We start from the raw sequence: 23771 nt of genomic DNA on the forward strand, positions 1-23771 counted from the left end.
AGAGGCGGCGATGTGCCGCTGATAGACGCGACTGGAGGCAGGGCTGCGGCGGTTAGCCCTGCCTCCAGGAGCGACCAAGTCTGCGACCAAGTGTTGCAGTGGGGGGTTTGGGGTGAAGGGACCCCCGTTTAGCGGCGCAATAGCGGCGGTTTAGCAGGGGCACACGTGCCCCTGCTAACTTTGAGCTCTGAAGCGAGATTTATTCTCACTTCAGAGTCTCTTTAAGAGACGTGTAACCCTAACCTATCTTCTTACAACCCTTGTCTAATAAAAGTTAGCCCAAGTCCTTTACTGCTTGCCTCACTAAACTAGGACATTTAGAATACTAACCCACTTGGATTAAAGACACTCAAAGAAACCCACATAAAAAAACAAAAAAAAACAAAAAAACAAAACTGAATTGCTTTGTACTCCTGCACAGAAGGCTCAAGCAAGTGTACACATGACTGCTATCGCAGATCTCCGAAGATTTTTTGCAGCAATTTTTTTTTTTTTTTTAACTTGGTCCATTAGCATTAAGTAGTTTTCTCTACCCTGTTCATGGCATTTTTAGTTGGAAACCAAGTGTAAATAGGGTTGCCAGGTCGGCTGATGGAGAAAACCGGACAGGGGGTGGAGTTAGGGGCGGAGTCAGAAGCGCACTTTTATGTAGAGTGGGGCTAAGCAATGGGCTTTTTTAAAAAAAAAAATTATAGTATTTATATCGCACTGACATCTTGTGCAGCACATTACAGAGTACATAGCCATGTCACTAACTGTCCTCACCAGTAGTACTGGTCCAGTGCACATAAGAGACAGTTTTTCACCAGTAACTGCACATAAGAGACAGCTTTTCACCAGTAAATGCACATTATAAGAGACACCTTTTCGCCAGTAAATGCACATAATAAGAGACAGCTTTTCCCCAGTAAATGCACAAGAGACAGCTTTTCACCAGTAAATGCACATAATAAGACACAGCTTTTCACCAGTAAATGCACATAATAAGAGACAGCTTTTCACCAGTAAATGCACAAAAGAGACAGCTTTTCACCACTAAATGCACATAATGACAAACAGCCAGTGTTCCCAGTATATGTAGCCAGGGATATATGTGCCCAGTATATGTAGCCAGGGGGTATATATGTCCCAGTATATGTAGGCAGGGGTGTAAATGTCCCAGAATAGGTAGCCAGGGGGTATATGTGCCCAGAATAGGTAGCCAGGGGGTATATGTGCCCAGAATAGGTAGCCAGGGGGTATATGTGCCCAGAATAGGTAGCCAGGAGCTATATGTGCCCAGAATAGGTAGCCAGGGGCTATATGTGCCCAGAATAGGTAGCCAGGGGCTATATGTGCCCAGAATAGGTAGCCAGGGGCTATATGTGCCCAGAATAGGTAGCCAGGGGCTATATGTGCCCAGAATAGGTAGCCAGGGGCTATATGTGCCCGGAATAGGTAGCCAGGGGCTATATGTGCCCGGAATAGGTAGCCAGGGGGTATATGTGCCCAGAATAGGTAGCCAGGGGGTATATGTGCCCAGAATAGGTAGCCAGGGGGTATATGTGCCCGGAATAGGTAGCCAGGGGCTATATGTGCCCAGAATAGGTAGCCAGGTGACCCCCCCCCCCACCCCCCAGCAGGAGGAGAACAGTGCAGCAGAGAGAGAGCTGGGAGCAGCGGTGGAGAAGGGGGGCAATCTCCCCCCCCTTCCCTCACCTTAGGGTGCTCTCTCTCCCCCGCTGTCTCCTCCAATATGATGTGCAGGCTGGCGGGTGGCTGCGGGCGGAACTTACCTCTGTGTCGCAGGCGCCGGAAGTTCGGGTCCCGCAGCCGCTGAGATTCGACTCAAAAAAGATCCGGATCAAAGATTCGAATCATTCATGAGCCGGACAACACTATTCAGTCTGATTAGTGTTGTCCGGCTCATGAATGATTCGGATCTTTGATCCAGATCTTTTTTGAGTCGAATCTCAGCGGCTGCGGGACCCGAACTTCCGGCGCTGGAGCGACACAGAGGTAAGTTCCGCCTGCAGCCACTCGCCAGCCTGCACATCATCCTGGAGGAGACAGCGGGGGAGAGAGAGCACCCTAAGGTGAGGGAAGGGGGGGGGGGGAGATTGCCCCCCTTCTCCACCGCTGCTCCCAGCTCTCTCTCTGCTGCGCTGTTCTCCTCCTGCGCTGCGGGGGGGGGGGCTCTAAACCGGACAACTTAATTGTCCGGTTTAGCATGCCTTTTTGCACCGGACACAGCGCACAAAAACCGGACTGTCCGGTGTAAAACCGGACACCTGGCAACCCTAAGTGTAAAAGGAAGTCAGAACAATTCAGAAGTACTCAATTTCCTGCTTCAATTAAATTTCAATCAACAGAAATTCAATTTGCATTCTCTGTGCTGACAACAGTGCAAGGAGTTACTGCACACGATTCCGATATTTAATCGGTTTTTACATCAGATTTTGATTTTTAATCGTTACTGCATGCCGCGTTTTTTCCTCCGTTTTTCTGTTGATTGCATTCAGGGAAAGTCAGAATTGCAAATCGGAATCGGAAAACGGATTTGCAGTGTGCAGGGAGCCTAAGGGCCAGTTTCCACTAATGCGGCGCGATTTCGACAGGAAAATCGCAGCAACGAACCCGCATGCGGTTGCAGTTTTGTTGCAGTTTCTATGCGGATTTTCATGCGGAATCGCTCGCGGTTTGCACGACGCGATTTTAACCATGTCAATGGGTTTTTAAGCGGAAACGCCGGGAAAACCGCAAGACTAAAATGCTTGTGGTTTTCCTATTTAGTTACATTACCGACGAATCGCGTGCGGGTGTACGGCGTGCGAATTCTGATGGGTCTGCTGTGCAGATTTTTTCTGTACGACAAACCGTACAAGTGGAAACAGGCCCATCCACTTGTGTTGTCTATGCGAATCTGCATGCAGGAAACGCATGTAGATTCGCTCTAGTGGAAACGGGCCCTAAGGGTTAGAACAGGAAATGAAGCAATGCAGAATACCACTGTAAAGGTTTGTTTCCACTAGCCACCACTCACCATACGAGATGTGGGGGCACTTCCTGTTGTGCAAGTACTCAACCGAATCCCGGAAGCCGTGCCATGCACGGCTATGGGATTCGCTGCCATGTCGGCCAAATCACTATGGCAAGCGATTCGGACGGCGGCAGCGTTATCTCCATGACAGTTTCCCTCGTGCGATTATCTGGGAAACTATGCGGATTCTGCCCGATTTCCGCACTAGTGAAACAAGGCGCTTAAAGTGGCAAGAGATTGTTACTGCATATATAAAAGGCAGGGTTCACACATTTGCTGCATATCGCATGAAAGTCATTGGGGAATCAAATTCACATCGACTTTCATTAACTGTTGTAAAAAACGTGTGTGAAAATTCACATACTGTCACGGTCAGTTACCTGTCCAGACGTGGCGGCTGGTACACACGAATGCCGGCAGACATCCTGGCGGGGGTCGTCGGGGTCCCAGGAATGGGGGTCTGGCGTTCAGTGCCTATGTGCGTTGCGTGGCGCGGCGCAAGCGTTGGCGGCGAAGGCTCGCGCGCGCATTAGGGGTCTGTTATGTGCATTTCCGGGTTGCGGGTGCGTTGCGCATGCGCGCGGGCACGCTTGCGTGTGCGCGTGCGTGCGTGACGCGTCATGCCATTCGCGCCAAACGGCCTATTTCAGTCTGGAGAGTGCAAGCGACCAGTGCTGTAGTATTGCAGCTTGTTGTATGTACTCCTGTGTGTGAACTTTGTTCTGCCCGTTAACCTCTTGGATGCTGATCCTGGCTTGTCTGACTGCCCGCTCTGTTGCCGACTATTGCTCCGTACGACTACCCGCTCTGTTGCCGACCACTGCTTGTCTGAGAACCTGTCCTGTTGCCGACTCTCTGCCTGTCCCAAGACCTGTCTTGTTGCCGACCTTCGCCGGTGGAACTAACCTCTCTGCTTGCCTCACTTACAGGTTCCTCGGATCACCAAGTCATTGCACCACCCGACTTGGTCCGCGGGAGTGCCACGTCGCTAACTTGGTCACGCGTTTCGGCGCCACGCCATCAGTGTCGCGAGCACTCCTGCCCCTTGTCTACTGGGAATCCCTGTTCCAACTCCAGGGTGAACAGTTGACTAGTTGCAAGGGTTGCTGCTCTCAGCTCAACGGTATCCTACTCTGGAGGTACGTCACACATACAAATGCAAGTGTTAACGCGAAATCCGCAAGCGTAAAAGGTTTCGTTTTTCACAATGAAATGTGTGAACCCTCCATTAAAGGTTACATCGCCCTAATCTAGGATCTTATAATCAACTTCATGGTTTAAGGTAGCCTTCAAGTTTTGGTCGACTTAACAGCAGAATTTTACAGGCACAACACTGATCTTTGACTACAGAAAACTTGCTGCCCTCTAGAGCTGGATACATCAGGGCAATACTCACAGGCATGGGGTTAAACTCAATAGGAGTAGGATCCTTACAGCTGCAGACACTGCCGTATCCCTCCACTTTACTGCAGAAGCGTTTCCTCCTCCTGTTCAGCTCTGTATCTGGCCAGTGGCATTCTGCGTCTGAAGAGAAGGCACGCTTTCTAAGTCAATAGAAACTAACATAAAAAGACCTCTTTATTATTCCCTACAGCAAGCAAATATTGTGATGTGTCTAAAACAGTGATTATCAATTCCCTATAATTGCCTCAGTTTTGACTTATGCGTTTTTTTTAACGCACACTGTGTGGAATAGATCATAATTTTCAATTAAGTTTTTACATTGCACATAAAGCATCTTTTTGTATGTTTGGCAGTGGCGTACCCAGGGAATTTGACACCCAGTGCTGATTATTAACAGACAAATTCCCCCCCCCCCCCCCCCCCCAAAAAAAACAAAACAAAACAAAAACGAACAAACAAAAAAAAACTGTATCACTGGCTTCTGCAACAGTAGACTGCCCAGTATTATTGATTACTCTGATTAGGGTAAATAATCAATAGTCCAGGGCACTCGGGTATTACAGCAGCCAGTGCACATGGCTACTAATGACAGGCAACTTCTGAAGCACTAAACACATCTTGCCACCTCTGTCCCAGATGCAGCACAGCAATCATTCTCTCAACTCACCCTGCTGCTCTGCACATTCACTCACTGCAGGCTATGTGGAGAGAGAGAGAGAGGTGGAGAGAGAGAGAGAGAGAGAGAGAGAGAGAGAGAGAGAGAGAGAGAGAGAGCGAGAGCGAGAGATAGAGAGATAGATAGATAGAGAGAGAGAGATAGAGAGAGAGAGATAGAGATAGAGAGAGATAGAGATAGAGAGAGATAGAGAGAGATCGCGCGAGCGACATTACCCACGGGACAGGAAGGGGTGCTACACCGCCGCAACTGGCACACAGAGATGGCGCTGACTAGGCTGCCTCGGCACACAGGGCTCTGATGCTATTCTGTATTTTTTCAGTTTTCTTCTCCTTTTTAGCGCTCGTTTTTTTAGTTTTTTTCTTTATGTTCAACTTTAGCTGAGAGTGAGCTAGAGCTTAGAGTGAGGGCTGGTTTCTCTAGCCCAGCGTGCAGAGTGCCCCAGCGACCCCGAGCAGAGCCGGCTCGGAACAGAGGAGGGCCACCCACGTGGAGAAACAACCCGCACAGGCACGTGTGCCTCAGCCCTGGATCGGATCCACTGCAGGCACTGCGGATCTGCTCCCTCCGCCAGTACCCCAGAGCCCACGTGAGATAACTCAAGCCAGATGCGCATCCCCGGCCGCATTCCCGCACCAGCCACGCTCGCCTGCAGTAGACCGGCTCCCACCTGCAGGGCCCTGCACCACGGACGGCGGCTGCCTCTGCCGGATCCACAGCGCAGAGCTCAGCCGCAGCCAGACGTCACCGCTCTAGTTGCGAACGCAGTGCCCCAGCCCTGGACTGCACCTCAGCCGACATCGGGCCATCCTAACGGCCCTCTGTTTCCCGCAGCCTGCTAGTCCCAAGGACATGGCCACAGCACTGCTCGGAGGCTGCTGAGTAGAAATGGAGGCTGCCCCACACCAGATCCAGTTCTTCCACTGAACCAGGACTCCGATCCCACCCTCCATCTTCCACCAGGTGAGATCCCTATTTTTCTGGCCTCTGCCACATGGCCTTGCTGATGCTGCTGGGTGCCGGAGCCATATTGATACAGGGTTACGGCCTAGGACACTCTCACTGCCCTGGGAAATGTGTGCACTACCTGGAGCCCTTGCACTGGCTGAGCACTGCTGATGTTTTTTAGTCTGCCTTGCGCATAAAATGCCTTTCGCTTCCAGCTTGCGGCCTGCTTTACACCGCTACTGATGGCCTGTTATTGTGCCTGCGCCACACTGCTGAATGTCTGCTGCACATGCATCTTGCATCTGGGTCACACCGCAGATGGACTGTCTACTGCACAGGCTTTGTTTTCTACACCGCGGATGGACTGTATTGTACATTGTGTCACAGTACTGATAGACTGTTACTGCACATGCCCCTTACATCTGTGTCACACTGCGGATGGACTATTATTGCACATGCCCCTTACGTCCGTGTCACACTGCTGATGGACTGTTATTGCACATGCTGTTCGCACCCAAGTCACACTGCTGATGGACTGTTATTGCACATGCTTTTTGCATCTGTGTCACACTGCGGATGGTCTTTTATTGCACATGCCCCCTACATCTGTGTCACTCTGCGGATAGACTGTTATTGCACATGCCCCTTACACCTGTGTCACACTGCTTATGGACTGTTATTGCACATGCCCCTTACACCTGCGTCACGCTGCTGATGGACTTTTATTGCACATGCCCCTTACATCTGTGTCACACTGCGGATAGACTGTTATTGCACATGCCCCTTACACCTGTGTCACACTGCTGATGGACTGTTTACTGCACATGCTCCTTACACCTGCGTCACGCTGCTGATGGACTGTTATTGCACATGCCCCTTACATCTGTGTCGCACTGCAGATGAACTGTTATTGCACATGCTGTTTGCACCCGAGTCACACTGCTGATGGACTGTTATTGCACATGCCCCTTACATCTGTGTCACACTACGGATGGACTGTTATTGCACATGCTTCTGCATCTGTGTCGCACTGTGCTGGGCTACCATCCATGCCTCCCACGCTACTCCACCCCCCTCGTACCTCCTACTCCAGAGCACAGCTCCTCAAATGGGAACATATCTCAGCCCTACACCCGGAGGACAGGTTCCTGACCAACTCTGTCTGGAACCACATCCAAGAAATCACCGCTTCTACGCCCTGGCCTCGCACTAACCATCGCCGCAGGGGCTGTCGGTCAGGCGTCCGGGCGAGGCTGAAGAGGAGGGGCCTGCGGTCAGCCATCCCTGCGGTCCTCCTCGCTAACGTCCGCTCCCTCCCCAACAAGCTAGATGAACTGAGACTCCTCAGCGACAAGAGGGAACTCGGTAACAACACCCCAGTCTTTTGCTTTACTGAAACGTGGCTCCATGACGACATCCCTGAGAGTGCCCTCCAGCTCCCAGGCTTCAGCCTCATCCGAGCAGACCGTGACAGCACCCTCTCTGGGAAAAAGAAAGGGGGAGGCATCTGCTTCTACATCAGCTCCGCCTGGTGCTCAAACACCTCTGTACTGGCCAAGAAATGCACCCCAGAACTAGAACTCCTCCTCATCAATTGCAGGCCAACCTACTCGCCCAGGGAGTTCTCCTCCTACGTCCTCGCGGGTGTGTATATCCCTCCTGATGCAGAGGTAAATGCTGCTCTGCGTGTTCTCAGTGACACTATCATGCAGTGGGAGACGGCCCTCCCGGACTCGCTGTTCATTATCTTGGGGGATTTTAACAAGGCCAACCTCCGCCAAGAGCTGCCCCGCTTCCATCAGCACATCACCTGCCCCACCAGGAGTGCCAACACCCTCGACCATTGCTACACGGTCCTGAAAGATGCGTACAAAGCGACACCGTGGGCAGCCCTAGGCTCATCTGACCACTGCATCATCCACCTGGTACCTACTTATAAAAGGCGCCTGGAAACCTCAAAACCGGTCACTAAGTCCTCCAAAGTGTGGTCAAGTGAGGCTAAACTTCAACTTCAGGCCTGCTTTGACTGCACAGACTGGGAGGCTCTGGAATCGCCTAACCTGGACGAGTGGGCAGACAACGTATCGTCGTACATTGGCTTCTGCGAGAATTCCTGCATCCCTACAAAATCCTTCAAACTATATCCAAACGACAAACCGTGGTTCTCAAAAAGACTACGACAACTGCGACGCAGCAAAGAAGCCGCACACAAGTCTGGCAACCAGGAGGACTACAAGAGGGCAAGAAACGACCTAAACAGGGCACTGAGGTCCGCAAAGAAAGACTACGCGGAAAAGCTGGAACAAAACCTCTCCTCAAATGACTCACGAGCTGTATGGAAAGGGCTTAAGGCTGCCACCAACTACAAGCCTCCCCCTCAGCATGCTACACCCAGCAATGAGCTTGCAGAGAGTCTCAGCGACTTCTACTGCAGATTTGAGAACCAGCCAACACCTGCAGGACTCCCACAGCCGCCTGCACAATCCTCTGACATTGACGCCCTGGGCCCAAACTCGCCCCCACCATCAGTGAGAGAGGCAGATGTGCTGAAACACTTGCTAAGATTAAATGCTAGGAAAGCCTCTGGTCCGGACGGAGTGTCACCAGCCTGCCTGAAAACTTGCGCTCGTCAGCTTGCTCCCACCCTCTCTTCCATCTTCACGAGGTCCCTCCAGGGAGGCAAAGTACCCGCGTGCTTCAAAAGGTCCACCATTATCCCTGTCCCCAAAAAGCAGGGAATCCTCGACCTCAACAACTTCAGGCCCGTGGCACTTACATCCGTGATCATGAAAGCCTTTGAAAGCATGGTGTTACCCCTCCTTAAGCACTCCACAGTGGGACTGCTAGACCCACACCAGTTCGCGTACAGAGCGAACAGGTCCACTGACGATGCCATTAACATCTGCCTGGAGCTAGTCTATGATCACCTGGACAGACCGGACTCCTACGCCAGGATCCTCCTACTGGACTTCAGCTCGGCATTCAATACCATCAGCCCCAAAATACTGCAAGACAATCTTGCCGCGCTAGGAGTCCACCCCACCCTACGCCTGTGGATCACAGACTTCCTCTCCAACAGGTCCCAGGTTGTCAGGCTGGGCACTATCTCCTCACAACCTAGGATCACCAACACAGGAGCCCCACAAGGCTGCGTCCTGTCGCCATTTCTGTTCTCTCTATATACGAACAACTGCAAATCCACGTCGGACTCTGTAAAAGTAATCAAATTCGCTGACGACACGACCATTGTCGGTCTCATCACCAATAACGATGAGAAGGAGTACCGCCACCAGGTCGAAGGCGTCTGTCACTGGTGCAGAGAGAACAGATTGGTTCTAAATACAGCGAAAACTGTGGAGATGATTGTTGATTTCAGGAGATGCGCCCCCACCCCGCCCCCAATCTGCATCGATGGCAAGGAGGTGGAAAGAGTCACCAGCGTCCGCCTTCTGGGCACAACCATCTCCAATGACCTGAGGTGGAAGGCCAACACTGCCTCCACACAGAGGAAAGCCCAACAGAGAACTTTCTTTCTCCGCCAACTAAAAAAGTTTGGTATGGCCCAAAAACTTCTGACAAACTTCTACTCTGCTACAATCGAATCTGTCCTATGCTCTTCCATCCTGGTCTGGTACGCCAGCTCCTCTGCCAGCGACAGACTCAAACTGCAGAGGGTCATCAGATCAGCGGAGAGGATCATCGGGAGATCCCTTCCCTCACTGGACCTCCTTTACCACTCCAGGCTGTACTCCAGAGCATTAAAGATCACCAGCGATCCCTCACACCCAGGCCACCGCTTCTTTAGTCAGCTCCCTTCGAGCCGGAGGCTCCGGTTCCGGTCCATCTTCACCAAGACCTCAAGGCATAAAAACAGTTTCTTTCCCTCGGCTGTCAACCTTCTGAACTCTCTCCACGTAACTGCCCATCCCCACACCACAACACCATGTCTGCACTGAGGCACTCTGCACGTGGATAGACGCGCCCTAGCTCAAGCTGACTCTTTTTTGGGCGCTTTTTGAGTGTTTCTTTGTGTTATAACTTATGCTACATTGTCTTTTCTCTGCATCTGGTATAATGTTCTGTTCCTTTCTGACTACTTGACTTGTCCTGTTATCTGTACCTATATCCTGTATCAGTACCCTGTACGTGCCAAGACCAATTCCGGGCACGACCCAGTCGTGCTTGGCGATAATAAAGATTCTGATTCTGATTCTGATACATGTAGTGCAGGAAGTAGTACAATCTCATGCACTGTCTGCTGCATTTTTCTTGAATGTTGCTCAAACTATGAGAAAAGGTCCCAGGTGGAAGAACACAGTGACTGAGCACCGCAGCGGCACCCGTAGCCATGGCAACACCCAATGCTGTGAGCACCTGCAGCCTTATGGTAGGCACGCCACTGATTTTTGGCTGGGTTTGCAAAACAAGTTTCTTCTACCAAAAAGATATTGCCTGGGTGATAATACTGCAGTCTATGAGCTGTCCAAACTCTTCCCCCCAAGCACCACCAATTACAGCTCATTTCCATTAGGCGAATTACTCTGTTTTCCCATACATGAAAGACGAGATGGCAACCTACTGAAAGCAATGGGCTGCATCCGATTTGCGTGCAGGAAAAAAAGAACCACACATCTGCTGCTTTTTTTTGGTCAGTGTCTGAATCCCAGTTGCCACAGCAGGGGGTATTCGGATTCACAGCTGCACAGGTGCTGCTACAAATGATGCGACCCGGCTCCTTCCAAAAAGCAGGACAACGACATGTAGAGTAAATTTAAGAAGTTTTCGAAGGAGTTTTTAGCACAGGAAAAGGCCATCCAGCCGAGGCTAATTCTAGGTACACACGATTTTCTGTCTGACTTACCAGCCAGATCGATATTTTCCAACATGTCCGATCTGAATTTTAATCGATTTTCCAGTCGATTTCCATTCACTTTTATGGAAAACGATCGGAAAAAAACGATTGAAATTCAGAACGGACATGTTGGGGAAAAAAAATAAATCTGGCAGGTAAATCAGCCAGAAAATTGCATTGTGTGTACCTAGCATAACTCATGTTTTTCTGGATATACCATGCCCTGAATAAATTACATCCTTCACTAGAATCTAAGAAAATGTGTTAAAATATGTTCATACACCCCATTCATACAAGATGTGTCACATAGAAGAAGCTACCATCCTAACAGACCACACATCTGTCAGTAGCATACAGATCAGTCAAGATTACAGGCAATACCTATACTTTCATAAGGGCTCTTTCACACTGGGCGAGGCATGCACAAATGCGATATCATGCATGCGTTGCACATAATGCAGTGCACTAGATTTTATACATCGGCAGCTTGGAACATATTGACCTGGTGGGAAAATGCATGCATCATACACTAGAATAAAACACAGCGCACGGCTATGCACACTGTAGTGTGAATGGTGACAAACGTCTCAAGACTTTCATGTTACATGCCTTGCGGACATTATGTGCTGTGCGTCATGAGAGACAGCACCGCACATACATGTGAATGAGCCCTAAAAAAGTAAACGATGAGAAGCCACTACCTATATTAGCCAATAGCCAATTAGGTAAAAGCTTTGCTTATATTCAATGACTGATGAACTAGTAATGAGTAGCATCAGCATCTTTCTCGACTCACCCTCTGGTGGAACCAGCTGTACATCTGTCTTCAGCAGGACCGGGTCCCCCCAGGTGGACAGTGCTGGTGACTTGGAGTGTTTTTCTCCATAGATTTGCCCTGCAGGAATAAAAGATCAGGCAGAGAATAAACACCTTGCAGTGTGACCAGAGGCGTAGCTAGGGGTGGGCGGGGTAGGACAAATGCCCCCGGGCGCCGACTCCCTAAGGGCGCCCATGTGCCTTTTGTTTTTTTTCAATCTCCTCTCTGCCCGAGTCTGCAGACTATGCAGAGAGTAGCTGCGGTGCCAGCGCACGTCATTACGTGCTGTGCACGCAACTTCCACGTGCAGGATGCTGTCACTGGAGCCCCGGGAAGTTTGAGTCAGTAGTGGAGGCCTGGCTGGATCGCGCAGGGACTTATCAGTGTGGACTGTCACTGGAGTGCTGATCGGGCTGTGTGCGGAATCCACATAGAGCAGAGGGAGCCGTGCATGCTATCCAGATGGAGCTGAGTATGCTGTGTGGTGGAATGGATTGGAGGGAGCCCCGGGAGCTGTCAGAGGGAGCCGCGTGTGGAGACACAAGTGAAGAGGGAGGGAGAGGAGCTGCGCTTTTGCATGTGAGCTGGGGAAGTGTTGTGCACATGCTGGATGCTGCAGCTGGAGAGTGGAGACCCGGGAAGTGTAATGGCCCCGCATCTCTTATGATTGGCTTATACAAGCACCGCAAACTGTAGAGCAAGTCCGGGACAGCCTGGGATATTCTTACTGACTTCAGCTGCCTCCCAGAGTAAGCTGTCCGCTCGCTGCCTAACTGTCACTTGCTTGCTTTCCCTTTCAGCCACGGAAGGATGGCTCTCCTTACTCTCCCTGCTTCTATAGCATTCCTGATGTTAACTCCTTCCTTCACTCCTCTTCTCTGCTATGGTATGCCAGGCCAGGCCTGCTTCTTCTATTAAGACTTAGTTCAGCGTCCCTAATTCTTTGGCACTAACCCTTTTTTATTATTATTATTATTTATTGTATTTATAAAGCGCCAACATATTACGCAGCGTTCACCAGAATATCGTAATGTGGGACAGAAAATCGTAATGTGGGCAGCGTTCACCAGAAACCCTTTCACTACTGGTCATCTTGTTACTTAGTAGTTTGCACTAGCACTTTTTTAGTGTGTATTTTACTGTTTTATTGCAATTGCATAATGCCTAGCACATATTTATGCCCTGTAGACTCATGCGCAGTACTTGTATCCCTCTGGGGATTCATATCATTCAATCTCAATAGCACAAAGAACCTTCCTATTCCCTTAACCCCACTGCTACTAGGAGACTTTGGTTCAAATAAATCTTTCCTCCCCCTATTCAGTAAGCCAGCACCTATTCAGTAGGAGACCTATAGAACGCGTCCCAGGGGTCGCAGCTCTGTCGCTGTGAGTCCAACAGGAAAAAGCGCCATATAAATGTTCTCTGTCATGTCTCTGTATCTATAGCACTGACATCTTCTGCAGCACATTACAGAGTACATAATCATGTCACTGACTGTCCTCAGAGGAGCTCACACTCTAATCCTACCATAGTCATAGTCTAATGTCCTACCATATTATTATTATGTATTTATATAGCACTGACATCTTCTGCAGCACATTACAGAGTACATAATCATGTCACTGACTGTCCTCAGAGGAGCTCACAATCTAATCCTACCATAGTTATAGTCTAATGTCCTACCATATTATTATTATGTATTTATATAGCACTGACATCTTCTGCAGCACATTACAGAGTACATAATCATGTCACTGACTGTCCTCAGAGGAGCTCACAATCTAATCCTACCATAGTCATAGTCTAATGTCCTTCCATATTATTATTATGTATTTATATAGCACTGACATCTCCTGCAGCACATTACAGAGTACATAGTCATGTCACTGACTGTCCTCAGAGGAGCTCACAATCTAATCCTACCATAGTCTAATGTCCTACCATATTATTATTATTATGTTTTTATATAGCACTGACATCTCCTGCAGCACATTACAGAGTACATAGTCATGTCACTGACTGTCCTCAGAGGAGCTCACACTCTAATCCCTATCATAGTCTAATGTCCTACCATATTATTATTATGTATTTATATAGCACTGACATCTTCTGCAGCACATTACAGAGTACATAGTCATGTCACTGACTGTCCTCAGAGGAGCTCACACTCTAATCCCTATCATAGTCTAATGTCCTACCATATTATTATTATTATGTATTTATATAGCACTGACATCTTCTGCAGCACATTACAGAGTACATAGTCATGTCACTGACTGTCCTCAGAGTAGCTCACACTCTAATCCCTATCATAGTCTAATGTCCTACCATATTATTATAATGTATTTATATAGCACTGACATCGTCTGCAGCTCTTTATAGAGTACATGGTCATGTCACTGACTGTTCTCAGAGAAGCTCACACTCTAATCCTACCATAGTCATAGTCTAATGTCCTACCATATTATTATTATGTATTTATATAGCACTAACATCTTCTGCAGCACATTACAGAGTACATAGTCATGTCACTGACTGTCCTCAGAGGAGCTCACAATATAATCCTACCATAGTCATAGTCTAATGCCCTACCATATTATTATTATGTATTTATATAGCACTGACATCTTCTGCAGCACTTTACAGAGTGCACAGTCATGTCACAGACTGTCCTCAGAGGAGCTCACACTCTAATCTTACCATAGTCATAGTCTAATGTCCTACCATATCATTATTATGTATTTATACAGCACTGACATCTTCTGCAACACATTACAGAGTACATAGTCATGTCACTGACTGTCCTCAGAGGAGCTCACAATCTAATCCTACCATAGCCATAGTCTAATGTCCTCCCATATTATTATGTATTTGTATAGCAGCACCGATGATCACGCTCCTATTCTGATGCGGGGCCGCGCCCCTATTTTGCACTTTGCCACCATGGGGGGGCACATAACCTGTCTTTGTCCCCGGGCGTTGAAAGCCCTAGCTACGCCAGTACAGGGAAGAGAAGTTTATTGGTTTATTCCAGACAGAAAAGCAGAAAATAATGACCTCCTTTCTTCACTACAAACGTCCACATGTCCCTCCAGCTCAGCGTAGGGGCAACCTGGCTGCCCAAACTCTTCAGCAGGTTCTTTGCTGTGTCTTTAAGATGGAAGGAACCCTCATCCTGGAAAACATCACAAGAAGAAAACAGTCCACACATTTCATTCCTCATTGGACAGACCCTAAGAGGCCCAAAATATCATATGCCGCCATCTCAGTGCGGCTGACAAGCAAAAGGTGGTCATTTTACGCCATTCGGTCTGTAAACCGGCAGCAGCATAATTTAAAGTGGTATTCCACGATCAAAAGTAAAAAGGCACCATTAAAGACCATGACTGTATATTAGCTATAGGCATGTCTATATAAAGCCCCATCTACACAATACAATTTAATGTGCGATCGACCGAATTCGATCAGATCGATTAAATCCAACATGTCCAATCGGGATTTGATCGATAGTGTGGTCGATTTTGGTTATCAATGCAAATTGACCACACTATTGATCAAATCTCGATTAGACATGTTGGATTTAATCGATCTGATCGAATTCGATCGATTGCATTTGTATTGTGTAGATGGGGCTTAAGGCTTTTTACTACTTGAATTTCATGTAAATAGTACGTATAATCTCATTTGGGCGGAGCCTCTGATCCTTATGGCAGTATATACCCAGTTCAGGACTACTTTCTTGCTGCATAGCTGAATCAGTGCAAACGATAGGATTAGGCTGTTGATGGGTGTATATTAAAACTATGCATTGTAGCTTATCACTGTAGGGCGATTATTTGTGCTGCATTTTGTAGGGTAGGAAGCTTTTTTTCTACTGAAGTTTCTTACTTTTATTCATAACAAATCAGTAAGTCATGACATAATGAAGATCAGTCTGAATAGATTACTTCTCAGAGATCTGTTGTTCACTTATTCAACTGCTGCTTAAAGGGATACTGTAGGGGGGGGGGGGGGTCGGGGGAAAATGAGCTGAACTTACCCGGGGCTTCTAATGGTCCCCCGCAGACATCCTGTGCCCGCGCAGCCGCTCACTGATGCTCCGGCCCCACCTCCAGTTCACTTCTGGAATTTCTGACTTTAAAGTCAGAAAACCACTGCGCCTGCGTTGCTGTGTCCTCGATCCCGCTGATGTCATCAAGAGCGCACAGCGCAGGCCCAGTATGGTCTGTGTCTGCGCAGTACACTCCTGGTGACATCAGCGGGAGTGAGGACACGGCAACGCAGGCGCAGTGGTTTTCTGACTTTAAAGTCAGAAATTCCAGAAGTGAATCGGAGGCAGGGCCGGAGCATTGGGGAGTGGCTGCGCCAACACAGGATGTCTGCGGGGGACCATTAGAAGCCCCGGGTAAGTTCAGCTCATTTTCCCCCGACCCCCCTACAGTATCCCTTTAAATGTCTATTCCTTTCTTTCTAGGCTGTGTGTAAAGCCACTTCATTACAGTAAGCAGGACTCAGGGCTGAGACACCAGAAAAGCTCCCCAAACGCTAGGTTTCAAAAGCTCTTCCCAATGTAATGCTATGGGTTTTGTTTTTTTTTACAAAACCTCATTGCTCCAGTGTGCACAGACACATAGGATAACATTAGCAGAAGGTTTCAAACACTCAAAATGCTCAGAAAAACTCCTCTTGTGTGCACCAGGCCTCAGAGCAAACCCATCCACCCCAAGGCAGTGTAAAGTCATGACAATGACAATCTGCTCACTCAACAGGACAGCAGGAGATGTTACTATTCATTTCTGTCAGAGCCTCCAGCAGGCTGAACTGTGGTCAGAGAACATGGTCCCATTTCATTGGCAAGCCATCTACACCACTGCACAAAGATGTGCTAAGGAGGCAGTTAAACGCTCGTCGGGGATGTGTAAATTATAAGGCAACACACACAATTTTATTAAAAAAAAAAAAAAAAAGATATGCAGTGAATGGAAGCTAAGTTTGCTTCATACAGCCAATCATACAGTGATATTTAAGAAAACAGGAACATCCTTACACACACACACACGTGTGTGGTGTGTGTGTTTCTAATTCACATTATAACAGAACAAACCTTGACAGTAAAGATCAAGATTCGGCCACGTGCCACCATGTTCAGGAAGAGAACCATCGCTTCATCCTCATGCGGGGAATATGTGTCGAATACTCTCTTTGCCATAACGTGACCCTTAACAAAATACAGCCACACTCCATTACATTGACTATCAGTAGCTAAAGTCACAATACATATTGTACAATGATTAAAGGCAACCAAGGACACAATCAAAACAGGCATCATAATAATTACCGTGGCTTGGTTAAGCACAATGACGTGGATTCCTCGTCCTTGCTCTCTGACCTCATCTTCCAGCACCTATCAAACACAAACATCACATGAGCACAGATACACAATCACTGCTGGGAAAATCACTACTTAGAAAGTGGATATAAGAATTTGTTGTTACGTAGTGCACATGAGCAAAGCACTCAAGAAAGCAAGCTGTCGAGCCAGCACTTCTGCAGTAGTGTACGACCTGGTTGACTTGGAATACTTACGGGGGCTTTTACAAGTAAACAGAGGGGGTGCAGGTGAGCAGTGGGCATGAGGACTCCTGCACATAAATGCCTGCTCTCTCCGTTTCCACAAAGCAAGTTGCTTTAGTTATCCTTTAAAACAACAATCATGCTGTACTAAGCATGGCTGTGTTGTTTACCCAATATGCAGAAATGTATTTCTGTAGTAAAGGTTTGCATTAAGTTATTAATGGAGACAGGTTAGAAGGAAGCAGAAAAAAGTGGTGCAACATAAAATCCTATCCCCACTTACTGTTGTCCCATCCACTGCAATATAGACCTTGGATCGACTGGAGTAAACTTCAATATCCAATATTCTCTTACTACCGGCTGCTCGGCGAGGAAATTCAACATTCTGCGCAGTGTCATCTAGAAGAAAAGGAAAGGGAGAAAGTAAAGCAAAATAGGCATGTCGTGCAATATCAAACTGGTTGCACATTGGAAAGTATAACAATCCTCTATTGCACTACAATGATAAAAGCCACATTAAAAACCTACATGTCCAGCAGGTGGAGCTCTCTCCAGTTCACTAGCTGCTGGCCATCCACACTCAGCAATCTGGCAGGTATCTACCTCAATCACACCTGTCAGGGGATTGCACAGGGAAAGACACAGAGCAATGGAAAAGCCAGGATAGGATTGTCCTGAGCTGCAGCAATCTTGCTATCCAATATTTGGCTGAATCCTTGTTATTCTGCAAGCTTTAGCCTGACCCCCCCCCCCCCCCCCCCCCCCTACATACAGTACATACTATAGAGAGGGAAGCGGTAAGATAAGCAGGAGGAACCCTGCTCCTGAAACTACGATGGTATCTGTCAAGGTTTTAAAGCGGTATTGTCACCATAAAAATCAAATTTTAACAGCAACTGGTCTGAGTGTATTAAGTGATAAAGATGCTAATTCTGCATTCAAAACTTTTTCTGCTGTTATGGTTTGGAGTTATCACATACTTTAGGAGCACTGGCCCTAGTGCAAAACAGTGCCAAAAAGTTGAATGCTGGGAGTTCTTTTTAGCTATAATATATTCCTCCTCTTCCATTTATTTCCCTGCCTAGCTATCACTTGTGTTTACAAGCAAGGCTGGAAAAAAAAAAAAAAAAAAAAAAAAAGACTCTGGAAGGAGGGCAGCTAATGAATACACAATGAGCAAGAGAAAAGGGGGGGGGGGGGGGGGGGGGAGTGTCAGGGAGCATATGATGTCAGCATTAGCTTGGCAAGATGGCCACTGCCTAGAAAAGGATTTTCTGCTATTCCTTTATAAAATTCACAGGAATCATTACGTGGATAGCACAATACATCTGTTATGTAAGTAGAAGTAGTATTTATCTACTTATATATGCGATTTTTATTTCTAGGTTAGCATCTGTGTCACTTGTTCTTTAAGGAAACACAGGAAAGCTGGAATACACTAGGAGGATACCGATATTGGGGTAAACTATGGAAAAATACGTTGGAATTCTGGGAAAAACTATACATGGGCGCTGAGAAACTAGGGACACGCCAAAGGAGACACTGCAAAGCAAAAGGTGTAACAATAGCCAAAGTAACTGCTATGGGGCCTTGGAGAAGAGGGGGCCCAGATGGGTCCCTATTAAGGCCTGGAACTCACTAGCAGTAAGTTTCTAAGCGCTTGAGATTTGAAAAGCTGTTGCTAATGTAATGCTGCAGGTGTGATCCCACTTAAACGATGTGATTTTATAAAAATCCCCCATAGCATTGCATTAGCAAGAGCTTTTCAAATCACTAGCGCTTAGAACAAGCTGCTAGTGGGATTGAGCACTAACTTTGCTTTGTAGCTCCACCCACCCTCTGACTTTTTGTCCCAGTGCTCATGGACTCTGTACAGTGTGCATTGCATGGGAATGCAAACTGACCAATCAACCCATATTCACAGGGTAAGGGCAGGTAGCATTGATCAAGAGTGTCTAGATTGTGATGGCCCCACAATGTCCTAGCTGCGCCACACTGTTGGAAAGCCCAAAAAGACACCTATTGTGCACACACTGCGAGCCAATCCTCCCCTGACGTACACATAGGTGTGTAACACACACACACTGGTTGGACTCCCCTCCAGAGAACTCAATCACTTTCACTGAACATCTATACTTGCTGTGGGAATTTCCGTAGACATTCATGCAGAGGGGTACAGCTCCCTCATCACCTCTAGATGTAAAAGAACACTGCTTTGTCAAAAGCTATGGAATATTTTTGTGCCCTAAACTGCTGATGAAACTGATCTCCAACATTAGTTTTAGAAATAAAGAAGAGTGAGTACTGTATTTTTTGGACTATAAGACTCACTTTTTCGAGAGAGAGAGAGAGAGAGAGAGAGAGAGAGAGAGAGAGAGAGAGAGAGAGAGAGGAGAGAGAGAGAGAGAGAGAGAGAGAGAGAGAGAGAGAGACTCCGTCAGAAGACGGAGCCGAAGTTGCTTTTAAAACACAATAATTCCCCCACTATCCATGACGGCCTGGAGGGGGAAATAGTAATTAACACGGCCGGACTTGTGCAGAAGCAGGATTAGCCATATACCGGCTGTGTCCTGCGCCCAAGTCTCCCGCGCCGATTTCAAATGTATGCTTGTTTTTTTGTCCTCTAAACCTAGGTGCGTCTTATGGTCAGGAGTGTCTTATAGTCCGAAAAATAGGGCACATAGCTTTACACTCACCATAGTCCTGGTCAGTTTCTTCCTCATTCACGGCTCGTCGTGTGTCTAAGATAAGCTTGATGTTCACAATGACAGTGACAAGAAGAAAGAGAACGGCTACAGACTGTGGAAGAAGAGACATAACGTTTTTATACAGAAAATAGATGTTCACAAATCAAAATGTCCACAATTAAATAAAAATAAAAAAATAAAAACACACCATTTTCATAAAGAAACTTACACATTTCTTAAACTGCATACACATATCCAATTTTGACTGGCAATCACTTATCAACTTTACTTCCTCCATGCAGTAAGAGGTCCAACAGACTTTATGCAGGTGATCTCTTCTACTACATGGAAGCAGTAATATTGGCCAAAGTTGGATAGGTGTACCAGGCTTTAATTCCAGTGTCTGTCTCCAATATGTTCCCCCACTTGCTGCTCAAGATTCCTAAATAGGGGAGGTAGGTATTGAAGGTAGGACTTATGAGACACCTGTACTCCATATTAGGGGATATTCCCCTTCCACACCCTACAGAACAATGAAAAGAAAGTGTAACAGAGCAGCACTGTCTACTGGTCTGCACATTCTGCCAGCCATGAATACAGTGGATTTATTTGTGCACAGAGAACAACTGTTCATGCTGTCCTCTGATTACCAGTGTCCCCTAAGGAATCATTGCCACGAGCAGTTGATCTGTGTGCTCAGTAAGCAGTTACCAGGCAGCAGCAAGCAGTTGTTAGGGTTTTGAGGCTTTTCCCTGCCTATCAACTGCTCATGGTAAAGGGGCCTAATGCTGGGAATACACGGCTCGATTCTGAGCCATTTAGATGGCTTGATAGATAATTTCTTATATGTCTGATCTCCCGCCTGATCGTTTCTGCACTCATTCTGCACAGAGGACAATGGGAAAAGATAAGAAAAATGAGCGGAAGATAAATGAATCGACTGCAGAAGGGAGCGTAGAAAACGATCGGGGCCGCGAAATCGAGCAGCAAAATCGAGCAGTGTATGCCCAACATAAAGATGAGGCGATGTGACTTATCAATCGAGCCGCTGATGCGGCTCGATTGATAAGATCCGTCAGGTCGGATTTCACCACCGCCGATTACCTGCTCGTTCCCACGAGGGGACAATGGCAGGGAATCGAGCGGAAGATAAGCGGCACCGGCGGGGGATCGAATCCGACGCACGAGCGAGCGGGGATGCGGAAGAGGCGATCCGCCGGATCGCTTCGTGTAGACGGGGCTTTAAGCCTCTTACATACACTAAATCACATTAAGACAGGGCGGCCAATAACGGCTGACTCTACCAAGAATCTAGTGTCTGTACAGTGGCCATGCATGGGCCGCACTTTCGATCTGGCAGGTAAATCTGCAAGAAAATTGTATCGTGTGTACCTAGCATTAGGCAACCTTGCAGGGCCAAGGCTGCCAAGTGACTTCACACAGTAGGCAAGGTGAGTGGGGAGAACAATGCTCTCGGCAGTCGCTCAGCTGTAGTTGGAGGCCTCTGTCAGGGATGGGCTTTCGAGTAGTTTACTACTTGACATTGGAATTCAAATGAAGTCTAATGACTTCACCTGTGAAGCTGTCTAAAGACTTAATAAAATCAGTGATCAGGAGTTCTTGATGGTTAATCACGGTGATCAGGGGGGTCACAATTCTCAATATAGCATGCAATTCTGCATGGCACAGGCATGGCTGAGCTCATGACAGAAGAGGAGTTTTGCCCCGATCTGCTGGAGGGTATGTGAGCGGCAACGGGGAAGCAGAAGACAGCGTCCTCATTAGGATGCAGAGGCTTCCCTCTCCGTATGCGTTTCTCTTTCACGCTAATCTTTTCTCTTTCACGCTAATCTCTCCTAATCTCTGCCTAACACTAACCGCCCCTTTTCCTGTGCCCAACACTAACCTCCCATCTCCTCTGCCTAACACTAATCTCCACTCTGTGCCCCTTCACTTCAGGTAGCAAACTTGGCGCTAGTCTAAATTTAGTGGACCCAGCAAGAAACCTCATAGGGAACAATTCTCCAATCACAGCACCCTTTACGGAACAAAGTGTTGTGATTGGCGGAATAGTGAAGGCGTAGTTTAACAACCAATAAACCTAGCAATTTGAGAGGGTGCTGTCCACCCAATCACATTAGCAGGGTTTATCTATGAGTTTTCTTGCCGGTGTAATGTCTGATTGCACTGCCCAGAAGCTCCCTTCCACACTGAGTGGCACGCATGCTCAGTGTGAAGTTAATGATGCTGCTGGAGGTAAAATACTAAATGTCTTCGCTCCCACACTCCCAAAATTTTCAGGGAAGGGAGAGGACCCCCCGAACTACCTCTATGCCAAATTGCAGCCCCCGAGCCCCGCTGGTTCAAGAGATAGATTACAGAAACCTATCTCGGGAACCAGCGGGTCTCGGGGGCTGCAAGTTGGCATAGAGGTAGTTCTGGGGGTTCCCTCCCTACCCTGAAAATTTGGGGAGTGTAAGAGGTGTGGGAGCGGATATATGTAGTATTTTACCTCCAGCAGCATCATTCTATAGGAAATGTGGCCGCACAGTCTCCTACTGCGCATGTGGGGCAGCGCAAATCAGCAGGCAGCGTAATCAGACACTACACTGTGATACCTAAACTAGACTAGTGTCTCAATCTTTTAAAATGGCAGATAGCCCCCAAGCTGTGACTGCCCACTGTGTACCATATTGCACATTAGGTAGAGTAGCTGCTTTCCTGTGCAGAATTGCCCACTGTCAACTTGTGTCCAGCAACATTATCAGACACACCGCCTTTAAAACTGGTAACATGCATGTATTTGGCTAGAATGCTTTTGCAGTTAATAAAGCATATGGTGTCCAATCCTTTGGCATTGCTTCTCCTCCTATTGCCAGAAATCAGCTAAGTCCCCAGTACCCAATAATCCACACACAGTCTGCTATAACAGCTCAGTGTTCCATGGGCTGCATGAGGATAGAATCCCATACATGCACAGAGAAGGCTCCCCAGATGCTGCTGGGTTACCTGGCACATCCGCCGCACAGTCCTGTGATTGCTCAGCTTGTATTTCCAGGCTAAGTACCAACTACGCTTCATCTGTGGCAGAGGGGGCTTCCCATGGTTTCCAGGGTCCCACGTCTCCATGTTTCCGTGGGCAGGCCGGGGCCCAGGAGGCTGCATTAGTCTATGGCCTCTTGTCATAGGCATCCAGAGTGCCCCTCAGCGGTGTCCCTAGGGGGGTGCGCGTCGCACCGGGTGTCGCCATCACTGTAGTGATGCCGTCAGCTGGGCTGGAGGAAGTGGAGGGGCGGAGAGATCACACACATGCCAGGCTGTCTGTAGTGACTGAGTGTGGGGTGAGGCGGAGTGATATGTGCTGCAGCCGCATCTCCCGGCGCTATATTGTAGTTCAGCCTGGATGGCTGGCGCGGGAGATTCATTACAGAATACAGACAAGAGTTTGCTATCTGGTCTGAAAGCTTGGCGGGGGGATGTTGGTTTTATTTCCAGGTGCCTATTGACACCAATGACTTGGAGGGCACTTTGCCTAGTTATGGTTTGCAGACAGTCACATGTTAATGAGCAGCTACAGCCAGGCTATTAGCATAGTGGTACCCACACATTCAGTTTGCGAGCTAAGTCCATACATTTCAAATTGAAAATGATCTACCAATATGATTTAACTTGATCTATCTACCAGGTAGAATCTACCTACAGATGAGAGCCACAGCTGCACCACAAGCAGATTTTGCAACTTTCGCTGTACGGAGTGTACATAACTGCACATGCGCGGCCTCCAGGGGTGC

The 23771-nt window shown here is 47.9% G+C and overlaps 1 protein-coding gene across 1 annotated transcript in view; it reads right to left on the reverse strand.

The window, feature by feature from the left end:
- Positions 1-23311, reverse strand: part of POMGNT1 (protein O-linked mannose N-acetylglucosaminyltransferase 1 (beta 1,2-)) — a 55413-nt gene extending 32102 nt beyond the window's left edge. The window contains exons 1-8 of the mRNA XM_068239580.1: positions 22990-23311; positions 19990-20092; positions 17577-17692; positions 17058-17123; positions 16824-16937; positions 14777-14894; positions 11696-11794; positions 4416-4543 (exon numbers count right to left, since the gene is read on the reverse strand). Of these exons, the coding sequence (XP_068095681.1) occupies positions 4416-4543; positions 11696-11794; positions 14777-14894; positions 16824-16937; positions 17058-17123; positions 17577-17692; positions 19990-20092; positions 22990-23172 (927 nt within the window). The 5' untranslated portion in view covers positions 23173-23311. The remainder of the gene's footprint in view (positions 1-4415; positions 4544-11695; positions 11795-14776; positions 14895-16823; positions 16938-17057; positions 17124-17576; positions 17693-19989; positions 20093-22989) is intronic.
- Positions 23312-23771: the final 460 nt, after the last annotated feature.

The sequence above is a fragment of the Hyperolius riggenbachi genome, chromosome 6, assembly GCF_040937935.1.
Source record: "Hyperolius riggenbachi isolate aHypRig1 chromosome 6, aHypRig1.pri, whole genome shotgun sequence".
Taxonomy (NCBI): domain Eukaryota; kingdom Metazoa; phylum Chordata; class Amphibia; order Anura; family Hyperoliidae; genus Hyperolius; species Hyperolius riggenbachi.